We start from the raw sequence: 21708 nt of genomic DNA, 5'->3' as shown, positions 1-21708 counted from the left end.
ATTGATTTTGTAATAACCTAAGGATCGGATATAAAATGTAAGTACGTACCTATAACCTGATTTTCGTTTAAGTAATAATTTCATATACAGAAATACTAATAAATATGTAAGTATTTAAAAATGTAAATTTATGCCTTTAAATTATATTAAATTAATTGTAAATTTACATATATTATAATAAATTTACATCAAAGTTATAACTTCAAACATAAAATACAAATCGCCAGGTAAGAGATTAATGTTCAATTATATTAAATTTGTATCTTATTCTAGATATAATTAAATTCATAATTTCGTTAGAACTATAGGTGGAAATTCAAAAATTCACTCTCAGAAGAAACTTTCTGTAGATTTTTTCCGTTCAAAATACTTGGGATAAACTTGAACGAAGAAGTTAAATTTTATAAATGTCTTAAAACTCTAAATAAGATTTAAAAAAAAAACTTTTTCAATGATATTGTCATAGTTATTATTTATTATAGTAGTACAGTATACTCGAGACAATGCTGTATGACCATTTTTAGTTTATGTTAACGAATCAGATACTTTTAATAATGACCAACTACAAAAAAAAAAAAATATTATTTTTATAAATTGGATCTTTTATACCATATAAAGATTGTGTTTTGACGATATAAACTTATTTTTTCATAATAAGAATCAATCTTTTGAAATGTAAATTGTATAGTAGATGATTTTTTTTTGAGTTTTGTTGTTCTAAGCCGAAATTCAATCGAGTAGGCTCTGAATTATTAAAATGTATTCACTAATGATAATAGTCCGGAAAGATGAGTGGTTTTCATTTGAAGAAAAGAAGTTTGTATTTGCCACTGCTTACTCTTTAAATGGTTAACGATATCTAAGTATTAGAAAATAATACGTTCCTTAAGTATTCCTCAAGTACTTATGTAATTCACAAAATGTGTGTACATTTATTATTAAAGAACACTTAGGGTACACATGCTCTTAGTGAATCACCCTGTACAATATATCTCTGATACTTGAATATACTATTTTCTTACTGTGAGGAATGCATTTGTTTTAAAATGTTTTTTGTTCTCTTTTTTCTGTGAACCTTTTTCCGGGTAAAAAGAGTACTCGGAAATAGTTTCATGTCCGTTATTACTATAATCAAGTCTGAATGGTACCTACACTATTTGAAGAAGCCGTTTTTCAATTTCCTCAATATATTTTCTCCTTGCAAGGAAACACTGTACAGACAATATTGTCTTACAAATACAAATTTTGAGAGATGCAAAAGGAGCTGAGTTTATAAAAAATTTGCAACCTGCAGCGCGGTACGCTCGTTTGTTAATACGCAACTAATCCATGAGTTCGTGACCATAACTAAATGTCAGTGTTCTATGTCGAATTAAAACGAAATGAAAAATACTACTAAAAAATAACAATATGACTACCGTAAAAGAATAAAATATCGATCTTTGCGTTTTATTTGTTTCAAGTGTATGATGCACTTTGTGATCTGCCTCAGTGTTTTAGTTTCATGCGATTGATTTTGAGAATCAAACGCGTCAGCATGATATAAGAGAGTTTTAGAATAAATTTGTACATTTACGATCGGAGTTGGGAAAAAAATGATGGAAAATCAAATCACACATATAGTTTTAAAACATTTGTGAAGAATAAAAAAAAATTGCTTCAAAAATAAAATGTCAAACGATAATCAATCACATGTATACATTATGTATCCTTTGGCTGTCAATGAGAGTAAGCCAATGGGAATAATAAATTTCAATAAACGTCACACGGCTTTTCACATATACATATTTTTTTCATTCATCATTAAATTCGCTCCAATAAAGCTCACAATTTGAAATATCAGTAATATATTGCTCGCCGCCGGGGAGGTCCTCGTGCAATATATGCATCGTATTTATAGCTGTTGTCGATAAAAGTACGTGCGAGTTATCAACGACAACCTTAAAATTAAATAGTTTCCCGCGTTCTATGCGTCGTTAAAATAAAAGAAAAAGAAAGCTCGCACTCGAGCATACAGGCGGCTTCGTTTTTATTTATTTTATAGCGAAAGAGCGAAGAGACGAAAATGCTTTAGGACATTGCAGCGGCGAAGGACCTTTTTTTCCCATTGAAATATAGTAGGTACCTTATATGGGTAGTGAAAGACATCGGAGACGGGTCGGAAGATTTAAATATTAACAGTTCTAAGAGATACTAAAAATAATAAAAGAATCTTCTCGTTTAAATGTTCGTACTTAGGGTCAAGTTATATTTTCCGTGGTATTTGCATATGCTTCGGTGTAATATATAAAATTGGCCGGCATTCCGCAACGATCTGTTTCCCCTCCGCGCGTATATAAACTTAAAACTTTACAGGGAAAAAAACATAGAGAAAAAGGGCCAAGGGTTTGCTGCATTATGGAGCCGCGCAAGCGTTCTAGGCGCCGACAAAATAGCCGGGGTGCTCGGCGGCGGCACAGCTTTAGTCCTCCACGACGAGTACAGGTATCAACACCCACGCACCACTGCAACAGTCCATTGTCACATTCTCGCTCAATTCACGTTGCCCTCCATTCGATAACACCAAGGTAAACGTTATACTATTATATATTATTACAATGATCAACATCAATTAACATAGGTTTTTTACTTATTATTATTATTCGTGATATTTTAAAAATATGATTTTTATAAATAACTCTTATTTCTGTTAGACTATTATTATTATTATTATTATTATTATTATTATTATTAATTAAACAGTCCAGAAAATCTTAAAATCTTAAAATCGGAAAATCTAAAAATAAATCAGCTTGCGACACAATAATATTTATACCTATTCATTATTATTATTATCATCATCAATACCATTATTGTTTTAATGATAATTCGTTGATATCACCTACTGTTATTATAGAACATTACACGCGACTAGATTATAATATGATATTATATATAAAATATATAATATATTAAGTAATATAACATAAAATACATGTATCTATCCATCGTTAAAGTGTTAGAGGCGTTTTGGCCGTTAAAATCCGTTAGCTTGAAGCAAAAGCGCACAAACTACAAGTTTACCTATGTTTTCTGAACAATTTGGAACTTAATATCATATTAGTGACTTAATGCCCGAAACAATATCAAGAATCTTTAAATAAAAATCTCATTATATGGACGAATACAATAGTATCATCGTTTTAATTTTTGAAAAAATTATTTAATTTCCCGACATTTTGGCTTTTGCTGAAGGCGAGTTTTTGCTTCAAGCTGACTAATTATTATTAATATTAACATTTTAAATCATACACTGTGCCAATCGCGGACGTCTGCTGTGACGTTTATCGCGGACTTTGGGGTTAACGAGTTACGGTGGGTCTACAGGTATAAAAGAGAAGGGGGGCCGCGTGCAACAAACGCGTTAAATATTTGAGCCCCGGATATCGAATTTGGAGTCCCGGTACGACTGCAGCTGTCAGCCGCCGAACGACTTATATGATAATACCCGCGGGTAAAGGTATTAATCCATTGTGCAGCTCTCCGGTTTATAATCGCGATCGAGCTCAAAATCGCGCCAAGGATCGGACGCGCGGCCCCCTCACACCCACATGCGTTTCCTTGCCACTAGATATTTTACAACTTAATAACCGCCGTGTGTATCTCATAGTTATAATATGATATAATACGAGCTGTGCTTCCTTTTGAATTCCGGTGCACGCGTAAGGCTGCGAACGTATATGCATCATATAACAAACGGTATAATATAGCCAGCGGGTCGACTATAGATAATGTATGAGAGTGACAGTCGAAGAGCAAAGCAAATACTAATACTCGGTTTTATTAAATCGTGTATTATAATACAGCATTTAAGTCCTTCGTCCGATAGACCGTTTCGTTTGATACGATATTCGAATATATCGTAATAAGTAATGCGCTTCGTTCACTGTGCGCGTGGCAAAAGCTTTATTATGTTCCAACAATACATCATAGTACACTACAGTCCTGCAGGATATTTACAAAATATAGAAGGGGAGTTGAGAATTTTGAAAAACCACATTTATATAGTAAAAAAAACACCTTGCGACCATCAGTCATTTCGAACAAGAGAGTCGTGAGTTGTTTTTTTGGTATAAAAAAATATCTCAATAATTGTTTGATAATATGTGAAGACCCCACCATAAATACGCATACGTCATCATTCGATTATAACGCAAAGCAATTCTTTTGAGATTTTTCCACCGCCCTAGGAGTTGATAGGAACGAAAGAGCTCCTCTACCCATCACAGGTATAGCAGGGCACCAAGAGCCATCTACTGGTGACTAAAAAATAAATAAAAATTCCCAAACCTCATCCCCTTTACATCAGTTTAAAGGTCCGCCGGTTTCGTCTATAGCTTTCCATCATCCCGTGTTACGATTTTTCGAAATTTCAAGCCGATTTTCTTTTGCAAACACACTATACGTAATACTATGGTATTATATGATTTCGAATAGATCAATCGAACTCCGAAAAGAGCCGCTGACAAAATATAAGTCGCAGTGGCAAGCGGGAGGGAAAATTTATATTACACGACTGCGACTATGTATAAACTCAATGCCGCCACACGCGTATATGATATTATATTATTCTCAAACGACTGGGTGGGTAACGCTCAGCGGTCGGGACTTTCTGAAGGTGGAGTGATGGAAGGAGGGGGTCAATGATTTGAATAAGTTTTTATGTAAATCGGTGTCTTGTATGTATATATAAGTATTACATTCTAATGTCCGCCTGCGATTGTGTTTGCGCGCTTTCGTCAGCATTATATGTATATTATTGTTATTATTATATTATGCACACACATTCGATTTGGATTTGTGTGTACGTATCAAGACTGCATTTGGTCACGTGACCGCAATGCCGGATGGCTTTACACAAATCGATGTGACCAACTGTGACCCACAATATATTATTATTATTATTGCAGCAGTATTACGATATACAATATACATATATATATGTACGATTTAATATGAACGATGTATACGTTATGTATTAGATATATAGCTGATGTAGTGCGTGGTACCTATTTAAGCATGATTTTTCAAAGAAAATTGCGTACCCAATTGTAATGCGAATAAAACTACGGTTGGGTTCGCGTGAACGGTTTATCCGGTTTATATTTTGTTATCGTATTATTAAAAGCAAACCGCACGTTTGGAGTGACGATGCGATAGGTATAATACTATACGATAATAATAATAATAATTTAATGGTAAACGTATTGCCACATGGGTATAAACCGTACCGCACGAAACGATTTTTTGGATCAGTAACAATAACGTTTAAAAAAATTAATACAGTTTGGAGATTCAACAAAATTAAAAAAAAAAGTTTAAATGTAAAATGTTTCGTTTATACGATGTTAATCTGATGTGTTCATTTCAGTAAATCGATGTCAATAGTGTATTATGTTATTACCTAGAGATTATATAATCATTTTTAAAAAGATTCATCTTTATTACTTATTGCCTATGGGTGTTGATAATAATTATTTATTCAACATAAAAATCATTTTTAATTAGGTGCACTTAGTGATGAAAAAAAAACGTCATCTTAATCAATAATTTGTTATAATATAAAAAAAATTAAAAACACTCTTGCGTATTATAATTTATAAATTATTACATTTGATTTGTTTAATTTTTATGATATTTTTTATTCAAAAATGGATACGCAAAACACAGTACATCCGTATACTTTCATACCATAATGTTAAAAATAGTCAAAAATAATTTGTCAAGTTTGAGCATAATATACATTTTAAAATACAATTTATTCAAAACATATTATTATAGTTAAAGTGTAAAAGGTATGATTATTTTATCAATATGATGTATACATACAACGAGCTTAAGAAGTATTTAAAAGAATACATTTTCAAAAACATTGGTTTATTTTTAGCATAATAAAGAAAAATATTCAAAGAGCATGAATATGGTGTGTTTATGTACAATACACGCCTTTTTTATATTATGGTTAAACCAAATTTTTCATCAGAGAGAGACTTAGTCTTGAGCAGTATTGATATTTTGTTTGTTCGCTATAATGCGTTCTTTATTCCAATCGAATGAAGAAAAACATCAATGAAATCCAACTATTGTTCACATTTCTTGAAATACGTCATGCATTTAACGTGATTTGGGTACTTTTCTACGCACTTATGACCTATAATTCGTTTGTTGTTAAATAGTTTTTTAATTAACGTCACAGAAGAAGTTTCTGTGACTTTGTAACAAAATATATCCTATTATATATGTATATTAAAAAATATCAGACATTTTTAGAAAATGCACAAGAACAAATAAAATAGAAGTTTGATTGTACTAAAGTTATCAATGAGAATATTTAAAAAGTTCAATTACATTATTTAACAATGCACCTAATTAAGTCTTAACAGTACAATAATGGATTTTACATCATGTTTTTATTCATGTAATATCTGTTTAATATGTGTATTATGTATTTATGGTATTATGAATACAATAATTAAATATGATACCGTAATAAAAATTATTAAAATTCAAATATTCGGGGTTTATTTGTCGAGTTTAAAAAAAAACGTAATTAAAAATTGGTATTACGTACCCTTTTGGAATAATATATTATATCGAGATTTCAAACAACTAACACCGAGATTTACATTGTAATAGTTTTCGAAAAATGCGATTTGGTAATAATGATCTATCATGAGTTTAAATTTCAGATCTCTATAATATGGTTACCCACTACCTATATTTTTTCACAGTACTATCAAAAAGTATGTGCCTTTTAAATATTTTTTCACAGCTTTCTTAATTTTTCCTTGATCACAATCATGACCCATTTCTAGATCTGATTATTTGAAATACATACTTCATGAGATCAATAACTAAATATCAAAGCAGTTCTTTGGTGTTTAGTAATATTTCATATAAAAATACAAAAATGCACGTCATCGCGTTGTTAATACAAAAAGCTATTTAGTCAAATCAATAATCGGTCACCAATAAATAATAATAATAGTCAGAAAGTATATTACTATGTCATTTGTAGATACTTATCGTCTCACTTTTTTTTTTACCTTGGTACAAAATAAAGCAGTGTATCGTTATTAAATTACAATTTACAATTCCAAATTACCCCGGTTTGAACAGAGATTGTTCATAATGTTGATAAGATCGGGCGTGCGCGTTTATTGGACATTTATTTTAGATTTGCTCGCTGTTGTTCAACGCGTTTTGTTTCTTAACTACTGGGAATTCTGTAAAAACGACCTCTCTGAAGTACAATCTGTGTTAAATGTACAATCGATTGGGTATATACGACCCTGTGAACAAGTTTCATCTCTTTAACTGCTCGAAAAAATACCTTCATAAAAACAAGAAGACAGAAAAACTCAAGTACAAATACACGCACCACGCACACACCCACACATACACACACACACACGCACAACATACACCCAAAAAATACAGTGATGTATTGGCAAAAAAATTCGTGGGTATACCGTATACATCTCTATCACGTAGATAGGGAACTATGGCAAAAAACCTGAAAACATTAGCAAAAATGAAAGTACTATTTCTTCTCGGTTCCCACGAGTTCAATATTTTTTTCAAGCCCATATTATGCAAATTAAGTACAAGTATCGTTTTTACATTAAGGAGGTCGTTTTTGTATATTTCTTGGAGTACTTTTCCAAAATAAATCATGAAAAATTTACGTTACACTCGTCTTTTCAGAAACAAAAAAACAAGAGAACTGAGTAGCACCAACCACATCCCGGACAACAATTATAAGCCACTGCATACATTATTGCAACACAAAGACCTTTCTCGCTCCCTCTGACAGTACTAATTATTAGCACGTAGATTTTATTAAAATGGATTATCAAAACGATTACAAAACATGCTAACATTATATTAATGATTTTGAAAGCATTTATCAGTGTTTCAGCGGTGACACTTACATGACAGCGTTCACTTTTCATTCATACACCTTCATACAATTATAGACATCCACACGTCTTTGCCTGAAAACATATCGAAAACCATTAGGCCTCATTTTACTCCACCCGCAAACTTGTCTTCAAAACGGTTTATAGCACGGCCGTTAATAAATAATAATTTACGTCAAAATGTAAAAAGAAGAATGCACACGTTAATGTTGTAAAGAATGTCGAGTCAAGTAAACCATAAGCCTGCGTTAAAAGCTATTCTAAGGTTTTGCACGCAAGCGGAAAAAACAATGAATTGCCTGTTGATCTACGACCTCGAGCCAAAAGAGACTTAAATTCACACGTCCGTCTTAAAATTTATCGTTTGAAAGCCGCACATCGAAAGTCCCAAACGGCCGAAATGAAAAACGTCAATAACAGACAGTCACTGAATTGATATCGTCGGTTCCTATTTTACAAGCACCGTCTGAACTAATTTAAAATACTATTGATTTAGATTTGCAAGTTAATACAAAAAGTTTATACTTGTTTTGTTGACTTTTCTTGACAGCTATCTTATTTATGTTGTTTTAAGTTGATAGCACGTACTCTGCATACCTACTATGAATTTTTAATATGGTATGGCTTACATTGGACTTTCATTATAATTAAAATAAAACAGTGTATTTGCATTGTCTATGACTCCACTATGTCTTAACGTTATTTAATTATATTCAATTAAATGAAAATTAGATTCAATTGCCGAGGTGTAAACGGACAGAAGATATTTTAGACAAAATTATAAAGGCACAACGGTACTTATAGTAATTATTGAAAGAGTAATTATAATAATAATAATGTTGTGTAAAGGACACAGATCTGTTGGTAATTAAAACTGGGGTTTTAAAAAACATTTTAAATAATGGCGGTCGAAAAAAATATTATATTCTAATTAAAATGTAATCAAATATTTCACGTATTATGGTTTCCGGGACTTAAATAACATAGGAAAATGGAATTAAAATGACTTATGAGTATATATTATAATTGATTGATACGTTTTTCAGGGAATACTAATATTATTGTATGTATTAAACCTTTTTAAAAGATTATTTTACCTTAATTGTATTAAGTTAAGCTTGAAGCAGTTCATAACTTATCTATTATTATGCATGAATAGTTTGCCAACTATATAATATATATATACATAGAGGTGTATGGTAACGCATTATATAAATTTAATCGCTTGGTAAAGATAATTATTCGTTTGGAGTAGGGAATGTTCAGTCAGAAAAATGATTGTTATCTCAACTTACAAATTTATATTCAATAGAGGATTTAACAATTAATATTATTATTCACACGAAAAACGACGATAAGATTCAGCAAAGAGTTTATAATATTTTTTGATTTCGATAAATAATAACGAAAATAAGTACCCGAATTATAATAACAATAAATTAATTGTTGCCTACCACTGTTTCGCATTCAATTATTTTAAACTGTTATTATACCCAAAGTGCCTACCTTTGTGATCGACACAAAAAAGATAAACAGTTCTCGGAGAATAATAATAAAGCCACCATTATTATATTATGTGCGCGTAATTGAGTTTGTCCTGCAACTGTATACGTCTTTTATAATAATGCGATACGGACTTGCTCGGACGAAATTGATGTTATGAGGAGAGGCGTATTTATTTCGTAGCACGGGGAAGACGATAGGTTTGATCATCCTCCGCTGAACTTATTTTTCTGGTTTCAATGTACCGTATTAAAAGTTATCAACGTTAACTCGATAAACAGAAAAAATATATCTGACCTCCTATGTAGGTACATAGTAATATCGACTTAAGAAGAATTTCAAGTATTTCTTGTTCATAGAATCCACCGTGTTTTTATTGAAATGAAAAATGAAAATCGTTTGTTTTTTATATTAGATTGACCTTTTATTAGAATCACTGTGTACCCACCGAATAATCGAATCGCTTTTATGGTTTTATCAAAATCTACAGTAGGGATGATCATGACATACAACGTAATATTAAATATGTCACACCGAAAGTTTTCAGTAATAATTATTCATATTGAGATTTAGTACATTAATTCAAAACACGATCTTACATTAAACACGAACATCTTAATGATAAATACGGGAGAACACGAGTTGCACACGACAGTGTATTCTTGTTTTGGAATTGTGACTTCATTTGTATTCAATATATGATACATAATGTGTCGTAACTTTATTCGGACTGCACAAAATTATATTTGTTTACAAATCGAGTGTAAAAAATTGACTTTTTTATGTAATATTTCATTAATTTTTTTTTTGTTTCTATGATGTTGTATAGAAAATATACAATATGAGTTTCTCTTCGGACGCATCTTCGGCATCGGCGGCAGTGGAAGCGGCGGCAGCACAGAAAAAATTGAATTTAGAAAAAGCCACCAACTTCATGAAACAATACAGAGACCCGCACAGCCGTGAACTGAAAAAACTGTCGGCGAACCAATTCATGGATGTCTGGAGCCACTACGACAAAGACGGTGAGTTCGAGGGAATAATAAATACAACCAGCTCTCGTTTGAAAAAAAACATTTTTCAACAGGGCTTTGCACCTGAGTCATTTTTTTGGGTTTCGGGTTTCTGCGTTTTCTGGCGCTAGAATACAAAGTTAAATAAACGTTTGACGTGAATTAATACGCGTGTCAAGCCGTTCAGAAAAAATTTGATTTAAAAACTATGTAGGTACTCACGAAATTTTTTAGTCTATATTATGTTCTTTAAAATATTACTTCAATATTTCCTTTAGAAGATATAAGTAAATACTAAATAGATGGATGAAATTAACGTAACAAATTGTTAAGAACGAGAAACAATAAATAACTAATAATTATAATAACAACTGATAATAAGATCATTCTTGGCATTAATAATTTTACTAAAAAATAACTAATAATTATAACAAAATTATAATTATTATCACATGAAATGTATAAAATAAAATAAGATACGAGTTTTTTGAAAATAAAATTATTTGAGTTACTTGGGTTTTGAGTGAGAGGCCTTGACATTGTTATCGCCTGTATACATTCCGTGAAGTCAAGGGGTAAACACGAATCCATGTATTTGACTCTTGAACTCCATACAACTTAAAAATTCCGAAAATCAGTGATCAAATAAACGAGTACATACACTTGATTTTAGTGCTCGAATTGGGAGTGCGCATGCTCGGCGATATACATTCCGTGCAATAATAATATATTATACAGTTTCATATTTTATTAGCCGCGTGACGATTTTTTGGCTACGGTCACGCGGACGTTTAAACATATAAATTTTCGGTTTTATCTACGCGAATCGTAAAATCGTATACCCCAGAACCTGGAACGTAACATATTATAACGATGACGTGTATGCCATATATAATATATTATATATATGTATAATAGAATAATCCTCGAAAAATAAAAATACACGAGCGACGGGGTGGGTGTGTGTGCGGCCGCAAAAAGGTCCCGGAACTGCGTATAGCGACTAGTCGGGTGGGTGGAGGAGAGAGGTGATATTGATTTACAGTGAATCGATATAATATAATAATACGTATATACGGCGATTACAGTGTTTTTAATAAACGACCAAACTCATTTCGACGCGGTCCGAGCAAATACGATTCGGACGTGTTTCCGGTCCCCGATGCTTTAGGTACCTATACAATATATTATTACATACGCCGCGGTTGGTTTTGCTCGACCGTCAACGCTCTGGCGGGTGGGCGGGCGGGACGAGAGCGTCTAAATTAATTAGGAAATCTCGACATTTAACCTGATGCCGATGCTGTACTATGGGAGACATGCGATAAAAATATAACTGCCGACGACGTGTTTAACAACAAAGCTCTACTCCAATACAACTATTATTGTAAATCCTGCGACGACATAGTTGTGCTGTAAAGCGTCGATCTATACTATTCGTCAGTTGGCTGTTGGCAGTGATCGCCGAGTACTGCGACGAAACGTCATGATGCTTTGTCAATGTCATACAATAATAATAATTATAGGGACCTAGTGTGGCACGGTGGTTGGCCTCAGTCACTTGACGTGTTCTGACTTCTGAGGTCAAGCATCAGGCCCAGCGTCACTAGTTCCCGGATTGGTGACCCCCCCCCCCCCCGGGTTTTTTAGTGACGAATCTTCGTCCCATCATAATATACGACGGTATACACGTGTTTCAGACCTGTTTTCTCCCCGACCCCCGCAGTTAAATTCGCCTGATAACCACGTAGTTGATGCATTGAAAATAACAATAATCATTATAGGCAGTAATGACGAATAATAACGATGTAGAAAACGACCGGCCAAGAACAGAAAAATAATCATTTGTCTTCACATTTCAAAGTCCTTCAAGCGGTTAATACGGTTTTTTACATTACATGCTTTTATTGTAACTTTTATTGCGATCAAACGTGTTTGTTACATGCATATATATATCATGAATTATAATATACCAAAGCGATTCTTTAGTTATTTGTAAACACTAAACTTCTCGAAAAGTAATAACTTCGTTGGAAATATTCATTACATAATCACGTTTCCGAAGAAAAATTTATTTTTATCGTTTAATACTATATTTAACGTTTGAACTTTTTTGAACGACCTACATTTTTAATTTCACATTTAATTTAATCTGAAATTTTTTTAGAGCAGAATATTTTTCTGATAATATTTCGATAAAGGTACCTATATTAAAATGGGTTTTTTAACGAGATGTTATAAATGATTATAAGTACCTATTACATATACAATATACATAATATGAAGTTTAGATGAGCAGAATAAATATAGTAGCACAGGGGTACCTCGCAAAATATTTTTCGACTTCTCCACTCATCAGAACTTCAAACACCTATTCTATGTAACTAATTAATAATTATAAGTTATCGATCGAAATCAGATTATTATACATAATGAATATTTCAGAAAATATTCTGCTCTGAAATATGAAACTAATAATATTTGATGTCATCAAAAAAATTTAATAAATCTCCACGAATGAGAACGATAAAAAAAATAATTTTTTGTTTTAAAATGTTGTTTTCTAATGGCTTTAAATTACCATAAAAAAAAATTGCAAAATTGTATGTTTTTAGAGATAATGTGTTAATGATTATGATAGTGATGGTGAAAGTGATAATTTTAGTGTTTACTTATAACAATAAATCAACCTGTACCGGCTGTACCTACATAACAGAATATTAATCGATGTTAATGTGTTCCATAAAAATATAAAATTATGTATAATGATAACCTATATCATAGTAGGCACTTGTATACATAGGGACGCGAGGAACGATCGTCGCGTTTTAACGTACAATTTTTAATCGTGACAAAAGTTTAAGTTACAATTAAAATATAATATATTATACAAATGTTATAGATTGTCTGGCGACTGTCGTGCTTAACGTAGCGCGATAATATAGAATTGACGACACCGACGATAGGAGTGCGACATTGTTTCTTAACAATTTTAATAGTCGAAACATACTTCAGAGTTGTATACTATACAACTATAATTCTCCCTTAGTTGTTCATGAATTATCGTTGCGTGAAACAAATACCACTTTGAAAGAGTTGGCAAACATTTATTTATAATTAACCCACAAGAACGGGAAAAATAACATCCGAATTGTAAAAATTGCGTTTTACGTATTTATGTTTCCGCTTTTGCTGTAGGTAGTTGGTGCCTAAACTATATAAATATATATTAAAACAATAAAATGGGATTTTATATTATTACATGTCATCGATAAAGATTAACATCAACAAAAAAATCACATTCTCTGTACGTATCAACTTTTCTATCTTATTTGTACAGCGATATGCACCTTAACAGCTAGGTCAAGGTATACTAAATGATTATTTATTTGAAATTGTAGTATCAAAAATTACCATTATTAACACCCAGATCACAGAATAAAATATTAGTCAAATTTAAATTCGTCGATCAAAATGTTCTCAGCTTAGAAAAGAATATACACTTCATAGTTAGTGCCTGGATCTAACGAACTTAAAATTACCAAGTATGCATTAAAAATACGTTAAATATGCACTTTTACCTAAATAACCCCCCCCCCCCCAAAAAAAAAAAAAAAATATGTACAAATGAATAAATTATCAAAATAAATATATTTCCGATCTATAACTAAAACAAATTAATTATTTATTAAGCTGAATAAATGTTTGTAAATTATCAGATTTTATACGAGTAAAAAAAAGTTATAAAATAAACTGATCTCTAAAATCATCGGGACAGATTATAAACTAATAAACAAACATCGAAATTCTATATTGGAATACATATATTACACATGGGATTTATGTATGTATATGCATAATACAAATTATAAATGGTACAAATGCACAAACATGAAAAATAAATTTGATTAACATAATACAATTATAATGCGATTGTATATTATAATAATTATATTAATATTTTAAAGTAAAAAATATATAAATGTACCTAAATAGTTAAACTTGCTTTTTATTTTATAATGTCAATGCCATAAAATATGCAAAGTAAAAATTATATCATTTGATTCAGTAGAACGTGAACATTTGTAAGAACGTAAGTATTAAATTGGGTAAATATAATAAAAAAAACATGACATTTCATAAACAACTGGGCCCTATTATTAATAACTTTGATGTTTTTTCTTAATTATATTTTAAATGACTGAACTTGATTCTCAGAAAAACACTTTTGCATAGTATAATATTCTTTGTGGAGGTTGTAAAAAATATTTCCCTTTCACAATAATAAGAGACTATACAAATAAATATAACTAACAATAAAAGCTTAATAATATTATTTTTTTTCTGTTAATTACCTTTGATTTTAATAATTTTTTTGTACTCGATTCTCTGTCATCTTGCTTGTTTTCTCAGTGTAATTACTGTATGGTAGGGTTCGTAAACTTTTCTAAACAAATTATACTATTTATAATTCTATAGAAAAATAATACACATCGAATGAAACCGTTTTATTCTACCATCATGTATTTAATAGTACCTATTCTTTAACGTATTTACAAAATAAATAGGTTTTATTTTCGAAATACCAAGCAATTATAAGTGATAGAAAAATTTTGAAAGTATCGCAAGCAAAAAAACATCTTACAATACATTGTATAATATTTTGTATAAATTAAAACCATTTTGTTTGGTTTCATAATGAATTGTTTGAACGGAATAATTAAAAGAACACTTGGTTGTTTTAAATATTATGACAGTGGAGTTTAGAATCTAAATACGAAACAAAAATGAATATAAATTAAACAATAAATTCTATCATGGCGTTGCAATATAAACATATATCTTATTCCACCGTGTAATATAATACGCCTCAACCACAAGCCGTCTTTAGTTTCCGCGATAAATCATTGTCTGCTGCCCTAATAATAACAACGCCATAATTCAAAACACCCGAATTTACGAGTATCCCGACATCGGAAAACTGTTTAATCGATAATGCTCTAATACTATTACAATAATCCCGATAATTCTCAAATCCGAGAGTCATAATGATAAAATACATTTTTACTCGTGCCGCATGTTATTTTTATCTCATTAACTATCGTAAACACGCGCAGTGAACAAAAATTATATCGTATTAATTAAATTAGATGGACTCCATCCGTAACAGACGTTTTTTCCACCCCCTCCCTCCCTTACATAGCAGCAGCGTAAAATAATAATTTCATTTATTCCGACATTATTTACAATACATATATAGTTCTTATAATAATAACAATAATAATATATTATTGTACTACATCGGTATAATAATATATAATGTCATCATTAATTCTCTTGTTGGTTTCTAAAAGAAACAATTCCGAGACAAACAAATATTTGAATTATTTTTCGTTAAAAAAATAAAAAAATGTACGCTTACAGTTAACACAAGTATAAAAACACGATATAATAATAGAATATAAATTGAAAAAAAAAATACACGCGATCATAACAATGTCGAAAAGAGCGCATTTGTCAGGGGCTCGTATATATTATATATATATATGTGTGTATAATATAAATGCTGCAGCACAGCGAGTGTATAGGTACTTCGATATAAAATATATAAATAAAAACCGAAAGACAGGAACTTGGCACAAGATATGCGAAATTAAAAAACGTATATGTACGTCGTATAGCATTAAACACATTTTGTGTAACATGCGTGCCCGACTCAGTGTGTTATAACACGCGTGTTGTATACGAGATTCCCCGAGAGATTTGGATTTTGTAAAACGATGCCACGAGAACGATAAAAACTTTGATGGTGGCGGTGTGTACAGTATATACACACTACATATATAGGTATAGTGCCAACGTATAGTTTCCACGGTAATTGTACGCGTGTTATTTGCTATTCGCTCGCAATCGTCAGAATAATGTCTTAAAAAATAAAATAGCCTACGGACTGTGTATTTATACATCATACTATATAGTAAACTAGTTTAAAAAATACTAGACATGCTATATATCATACGGCAATCGATTACTCGTTTTTTGTTTTTTGGTATTATTGTTTTACCACTTGTCTATTGAAATCAATGCGAAAAATAAACTTTAGAAAGTTTATTGATAAATCAAAAAAATTCAAATAGTTTATTTTTTGCTCCACTTACTGCCCCACGTGATGTACTGATATGTGGTAATGTGGGGATGGTCACACGAAAATTCAATAAATAATAATATAAAGACCGTTTTATTAAAATCAGTCAACTAACTTCTTAGACCGGCAATATAAAATAAACACATTTTTTTAATAATAAAAATACATTGAGAACTCGAACTCAAGACAAACATGAGAACTCATTTCCTTGTTATTAGTTATTACCTATCATTATAAATTGTGTTTATTCTAAATAGCAAGTATAACGATGCCCCCACACCACATCCCAATACACCTGATTCAAATACCCGTATTTAAATGTAATATTTTTGCATATAAAAAATTGTGATTTGTGTTCTAAACTCGTACCTGTATAAATATAGATTCGTGTCTACAATAGATACACCAAATCTTGTTATAAGCTTTGAGATAAGAAGAACAATCTTAGGTATCAAGATCTACCTAAATAAAATATATTATACTATCAAGGCCAATCTCTTAAATCTTAATTAAAAATATCATGACCTAAAGAACGACCAATCTCAAATAGCATGACCTGTCTAAATGTAAATTCTACACTATCGAGGTAAGTTTCGTGAATATTTAGTAAAAAAAAATCATATTTGGTAAAAATAACAGAAAGTCACAGTACACGCTTTAGAGTTTATAGTTGTTCAAATGGTTTTCTAACCTTCAAAATGCCTCTCAACGAAACAGCTTTTTAGTCTTCCTAAAAAGTTGTGAAACTGAGATTGGCTACGATATTTCTACTCGACAATATTAACGTTAATACGAAGCGCTCGTGAACTTTATAAGACAATACTGTTATAGCATGATCGACGGACCTCTCTTGAATTGTTTCAACTTCAAAATCCTGTCCTTTTATTTTCCTTTCCTTATCCCCTTGTGTGCCATTAAAAATATTATACGAACCAATTCGTTGTTAGGATGATATGGATTGCCAACGAGGTTCCATAATTTTGGATAAGCCAATCCGGCTATATACTATGCCATATCGCAAATTATGAATTTGCTGTACTCATATCACCTACTTTTATAATTTTATCAAACTAATCTAAATCGAACTAGCATGTATAATATGTAACAGTAAGTTAAACTTTTAATGTTATGATCATAACTTTGTGCGTATATTACACGTAATTTTTAAAAATAGATGTAATACAAGAATTTTAACAATGATATGCCACCGGGAAAATGAATAACCACAACAGTGATTTTCAACCTATTATCTATTTAATATTAGATATACATCTAGTAGAAATTTGATACTTGTAGTGTCCGGTGACAGTAGTTATCGGAGCGATGGGCGGCACATCAATCCATTAATAAATGTGACTAGACAAATTCCCGGAACACAATAATTATTATTAACCTATATGAAACAAATTTATGTATGGCTAAATGAAACAAATTTATCACGTTATCTGGGTTGCTATTCTTCTCCCCCTTCTTGATGATATTTTTCATTGATGAGTAATTTAATTTAATCAACTTGACTCTTTCGGGCACCTTTTATAACAATATGAAATCTTATGAGTCATTTACTTTATAGATTTTTTTTCTCTAGTAATTTAGTACCAGGACTAATGAATAAAGCTGTGGTAGAACCTAATTAGGACGCCATGGTCGTTCGAGAACCCTTGAAAACCTCATATCCATCAGGACTAATCGTTCATTTGGACAAAACTTGGTCTGAATTAATACGAACTATTTATAGTTATCATCGTTCAATATCATATGTGCATGTATATTATTATGTCACTTCGTTACAATGAATTTTGCTATCCACAAGTGCGTTAACAAATAATAATTGTGTCATGATGACGATAAAACATGACCGTTTTATCGTACCTTATTTACTACTGTTTTGATATTAATTGTTTTAGATATCCAATAGTATAATACTATAATGTACATGTTCGATTTACTAACTGACGAATAGTAACGATAGCCCGAGGGCGTGGCAAAACGGATCAGCTAATCACTCTCTTTGCGTGTCAATGTCAAACGGCCCCAAAATGTTTCTGTTGATCTCGGATCTCTTAAATTGTTTGAGTGACGTGCTTGCCGACATTTCACGGGGGCGACGACGAGGGGTTGAAATAAAATATATATAAGACAAATTTCCCAGGTGGGACATTTTTTTCGGACGGCTTTTCGCGAGTGTCGTGATTATCAATAATCTAATGATACCGAATTTCCGATTTCACACGTTGCCGTCCGATTTTATTATTAATAATAATAATAATAATAATAATAATAATAATAATAATATTCCTGGTAGTGTGAAATACGCATAAACACGTCGGGCGTGACTTCAAAGTTTATGCATTGTTCGCTATATAGAAAGTACCTATTTGCAAACCTCTAAATTATGATGAATGCTATATTGTAATAATACACGTGAACGTATAAAACAATATTGATCAATCCGTATTTCACGATCGCACGTGTTTCATTTATAATACGCGTATAGGTAACTTTAATAGTGTACGATGTAAAATGTCTTATTTTATTACTAATTCACTACCATTCGGTAGTAAAACATTTGAATCAAAAACCATTAAATTATCAAACCATATTATTATTGATAAGGATTAAGGTAATGAAATCTAACAATTGCAACGAACTTTGTGACCTACATTACATTAATATATATTATAAAAGCTTTTGAACGAAAGAGGAAAAATAATGAATGTATGGGTATTATACCTACTGCGAGAAGGATCATTATTATTTGACTTATCACAAAAACTGAATTTACTATGTGAAAAGCAGAATGTTGTCGTTCAGTCACAAAATTCAATTCAACTATACATTTTTTAGATGATTCAATAATGCACCAATCAACATTTTCCCTGTGTTGCTTTTATTTTATTTTTATTTTCTAGTTAGAAAGAGCGATATGATCACTCCATGTTTATCTTGTTTCTGATACTAAATTGAATATGTATTGTACTTTAAAGAGGTCATTATTTGATTTTCTCTGGTTTTTGAGTAATGCATAAGGAATAGTCACGAAAAATAGCTACAATTTAAGACACACCCGAATTTCAGAAAATCGATTTTGAGTTGTTATTTTTTATTATTTAAAAAGTATCACTAGTATCAGTGCCAAATACTAGAAACCCTCATCAATTTTTTATAATATTTATAAGTACCTTTACAAATAAAAGTTTCAACAATGTTTTTTGGACTTACATGAACATTTTCAATATTCAGAGTGTCGAAATTCTTTTCAGTCATGTTATTCTATTGAATTTCACACAGAGTTATTTTAGAGTTTCACTCAAAATCCTTACTTATGTTGGTTATTTAAAAAAATTAATGACTATTAAAAGAATTTAAAGTAGACTTTTTGATGCAAAAATGTTGGTTAGTCTTAAACTGACCTAATTAACTACACATTTTCTTTGTTTAAGGATTATATTATTTTTCTTTCTTAGTTAAATTAATGAAATCCATATTAAAAAATAAATTTAGAGTACCTTACTATATTTACCTGTAAGATCTGTGGTTGTTAAGTGTTGAAAAAAATATAGATCTATTCAAATTTAAAAAGTTTGTCAGTTTAAAAAATTCTAACCTATCTTAATTAATAAAACATATAAGTGTGTAATTTATTTTAAGAAAAATTGTTGTTTTATTTTAAAAACACTTCCAATGTTTTTGATACGAAGTTCAAATAAATTTTCAAGTCCAACTACACTTGCCAAACATTTTCGTAATATTAAGTTCTTACTTTGATAATTTTGAAAATCAATGTATTCCCCATCTCCCCACTATATGATGAGTTTTCAAACCGAACGGTATATTGTCAGTAAGACGTTGATGTGGAAGGTAAAAGTTTCTTACTGCATTTCACGTGTCTGTTGATAAAACAATATCGATAATTGAAGGAGAAGTAGGTGAGTTCATAATTGAATCGAATAACAAATACGCAGAATCTGTGTTTATGTGGGATGGTCTCTGTAATTTCATTATTATAAAGTAAAAACTGAATATGATAACATTTATTTTTGATCTGTAAAAATATCCTATATGACATTTTAAATTATATTATAAATATTATTATAGTTATATTTACTATATATATTATAGACATTATACATAATTTATAAACGTTCAGCTATGAAACTCTTTTGACACGTTTTAAAATATGCAAAATTTGAAAATTTCAATTAAGGGATAGGCATCGATATCACCCATATTCATCGAATACATTATGGCACAATATACTAATTGTATACACATTGTTTTGGCACCGCGTTGGTCGAATATTTCTGCTTCACTAATTCCAAATACGCATAAATTCCACACAAATATCATATTATAATTTATGCAAAATGATAATAGTACACAGTTATCTAAAACATTTTACTCTGTGCAATATCGCTATAAGTATCAATATTTTCTTAACATAGGTGGGTACTAAATTGTTCAAATTATTTTTGCATTTTATGTGATACACCATATACGTTATAGTATAATAATAATAATAATAATAATAATAATAATAATAACAATACATTAAGGACAACGTATAGATATAAACTGTCTATAATTCTCAATGCAGTAAATAAATGTATTACAAAGAATTATAAATTCAATTTCAACTATAGACATTTACGACGAGGAAAAATATATTTTGACAGATATTCTAATTTCATCAATCAGTTGTATACTTGTACGTAGTTATAATCATATACAATATACATACCTGACGGTCAATCTAATCGATTATTTTTATAAATTTTAATTATATCAAGACTTGATACTTTTGAAGATATGAAAGTTTTTAATATTTTACTGAATTGGTGTCAATAGTTTTCGATTTTATTTTAAAAATTCCAAAATTAATTTTGTTTGTATTTTGTTATGCTCATATTTCACATAATTTCTCATTCCATATACTACTGTTTAATAAATTAATGTATTATATACGTAATGTATAAATCAACTATTGTTCTTAATAGTTAATATATCCTTATAAATATTGATTTTGTTTTGTTTGATAATTATTATACATATTAGATACTAAATTATTGTACAATAATAGTATAAA

The 21708-nt window shown here is 30.4% G+C and overlaps 1 protein-coding gene across 1 annotated transcript in view; it reads left to right on the top strand.

The window, feature by feature from the left end:
• The first annotated feature begins 2452 nt into the window (after positions 1–2452).
• LOC111036523 (calbindin-32) overlaps positions 2453–21708 on the top strand; it is a 67244-nt gene continuing 47988 nt past the window's right edge. The window contains exons 1-2 of the mRNA XM_022318558.1: positions 2453–2567; positions 10294–10489. Of these exons, the coding sequence (XP_022174250.1) occupies positions 10306–10489 (184 nt within the window). The 5' untranslated portion in view covers positions 2453–2567; positions 10294–10305. The remainder of the gene's footprint in view (positions 2568–10293; positions 10490–21708) is intronic.

Source organism: Myzus persicae, unplaced genomic scaffold (genome assembly GCF_001856785.1).
Source record: "Myzus persicae strain clone G006 unplaced genomic scaffold, MPER_G0061.0, whole genome shotgun sequence".
NCBI lineage: Eukaryota > Metazoa > Arthropoda > Insecta > Hemiptera > Aphididae > Myzus > Myzus persicae.
This window is presented reverse-complemented; position numbering and strand designations above follow the sequence as displayed.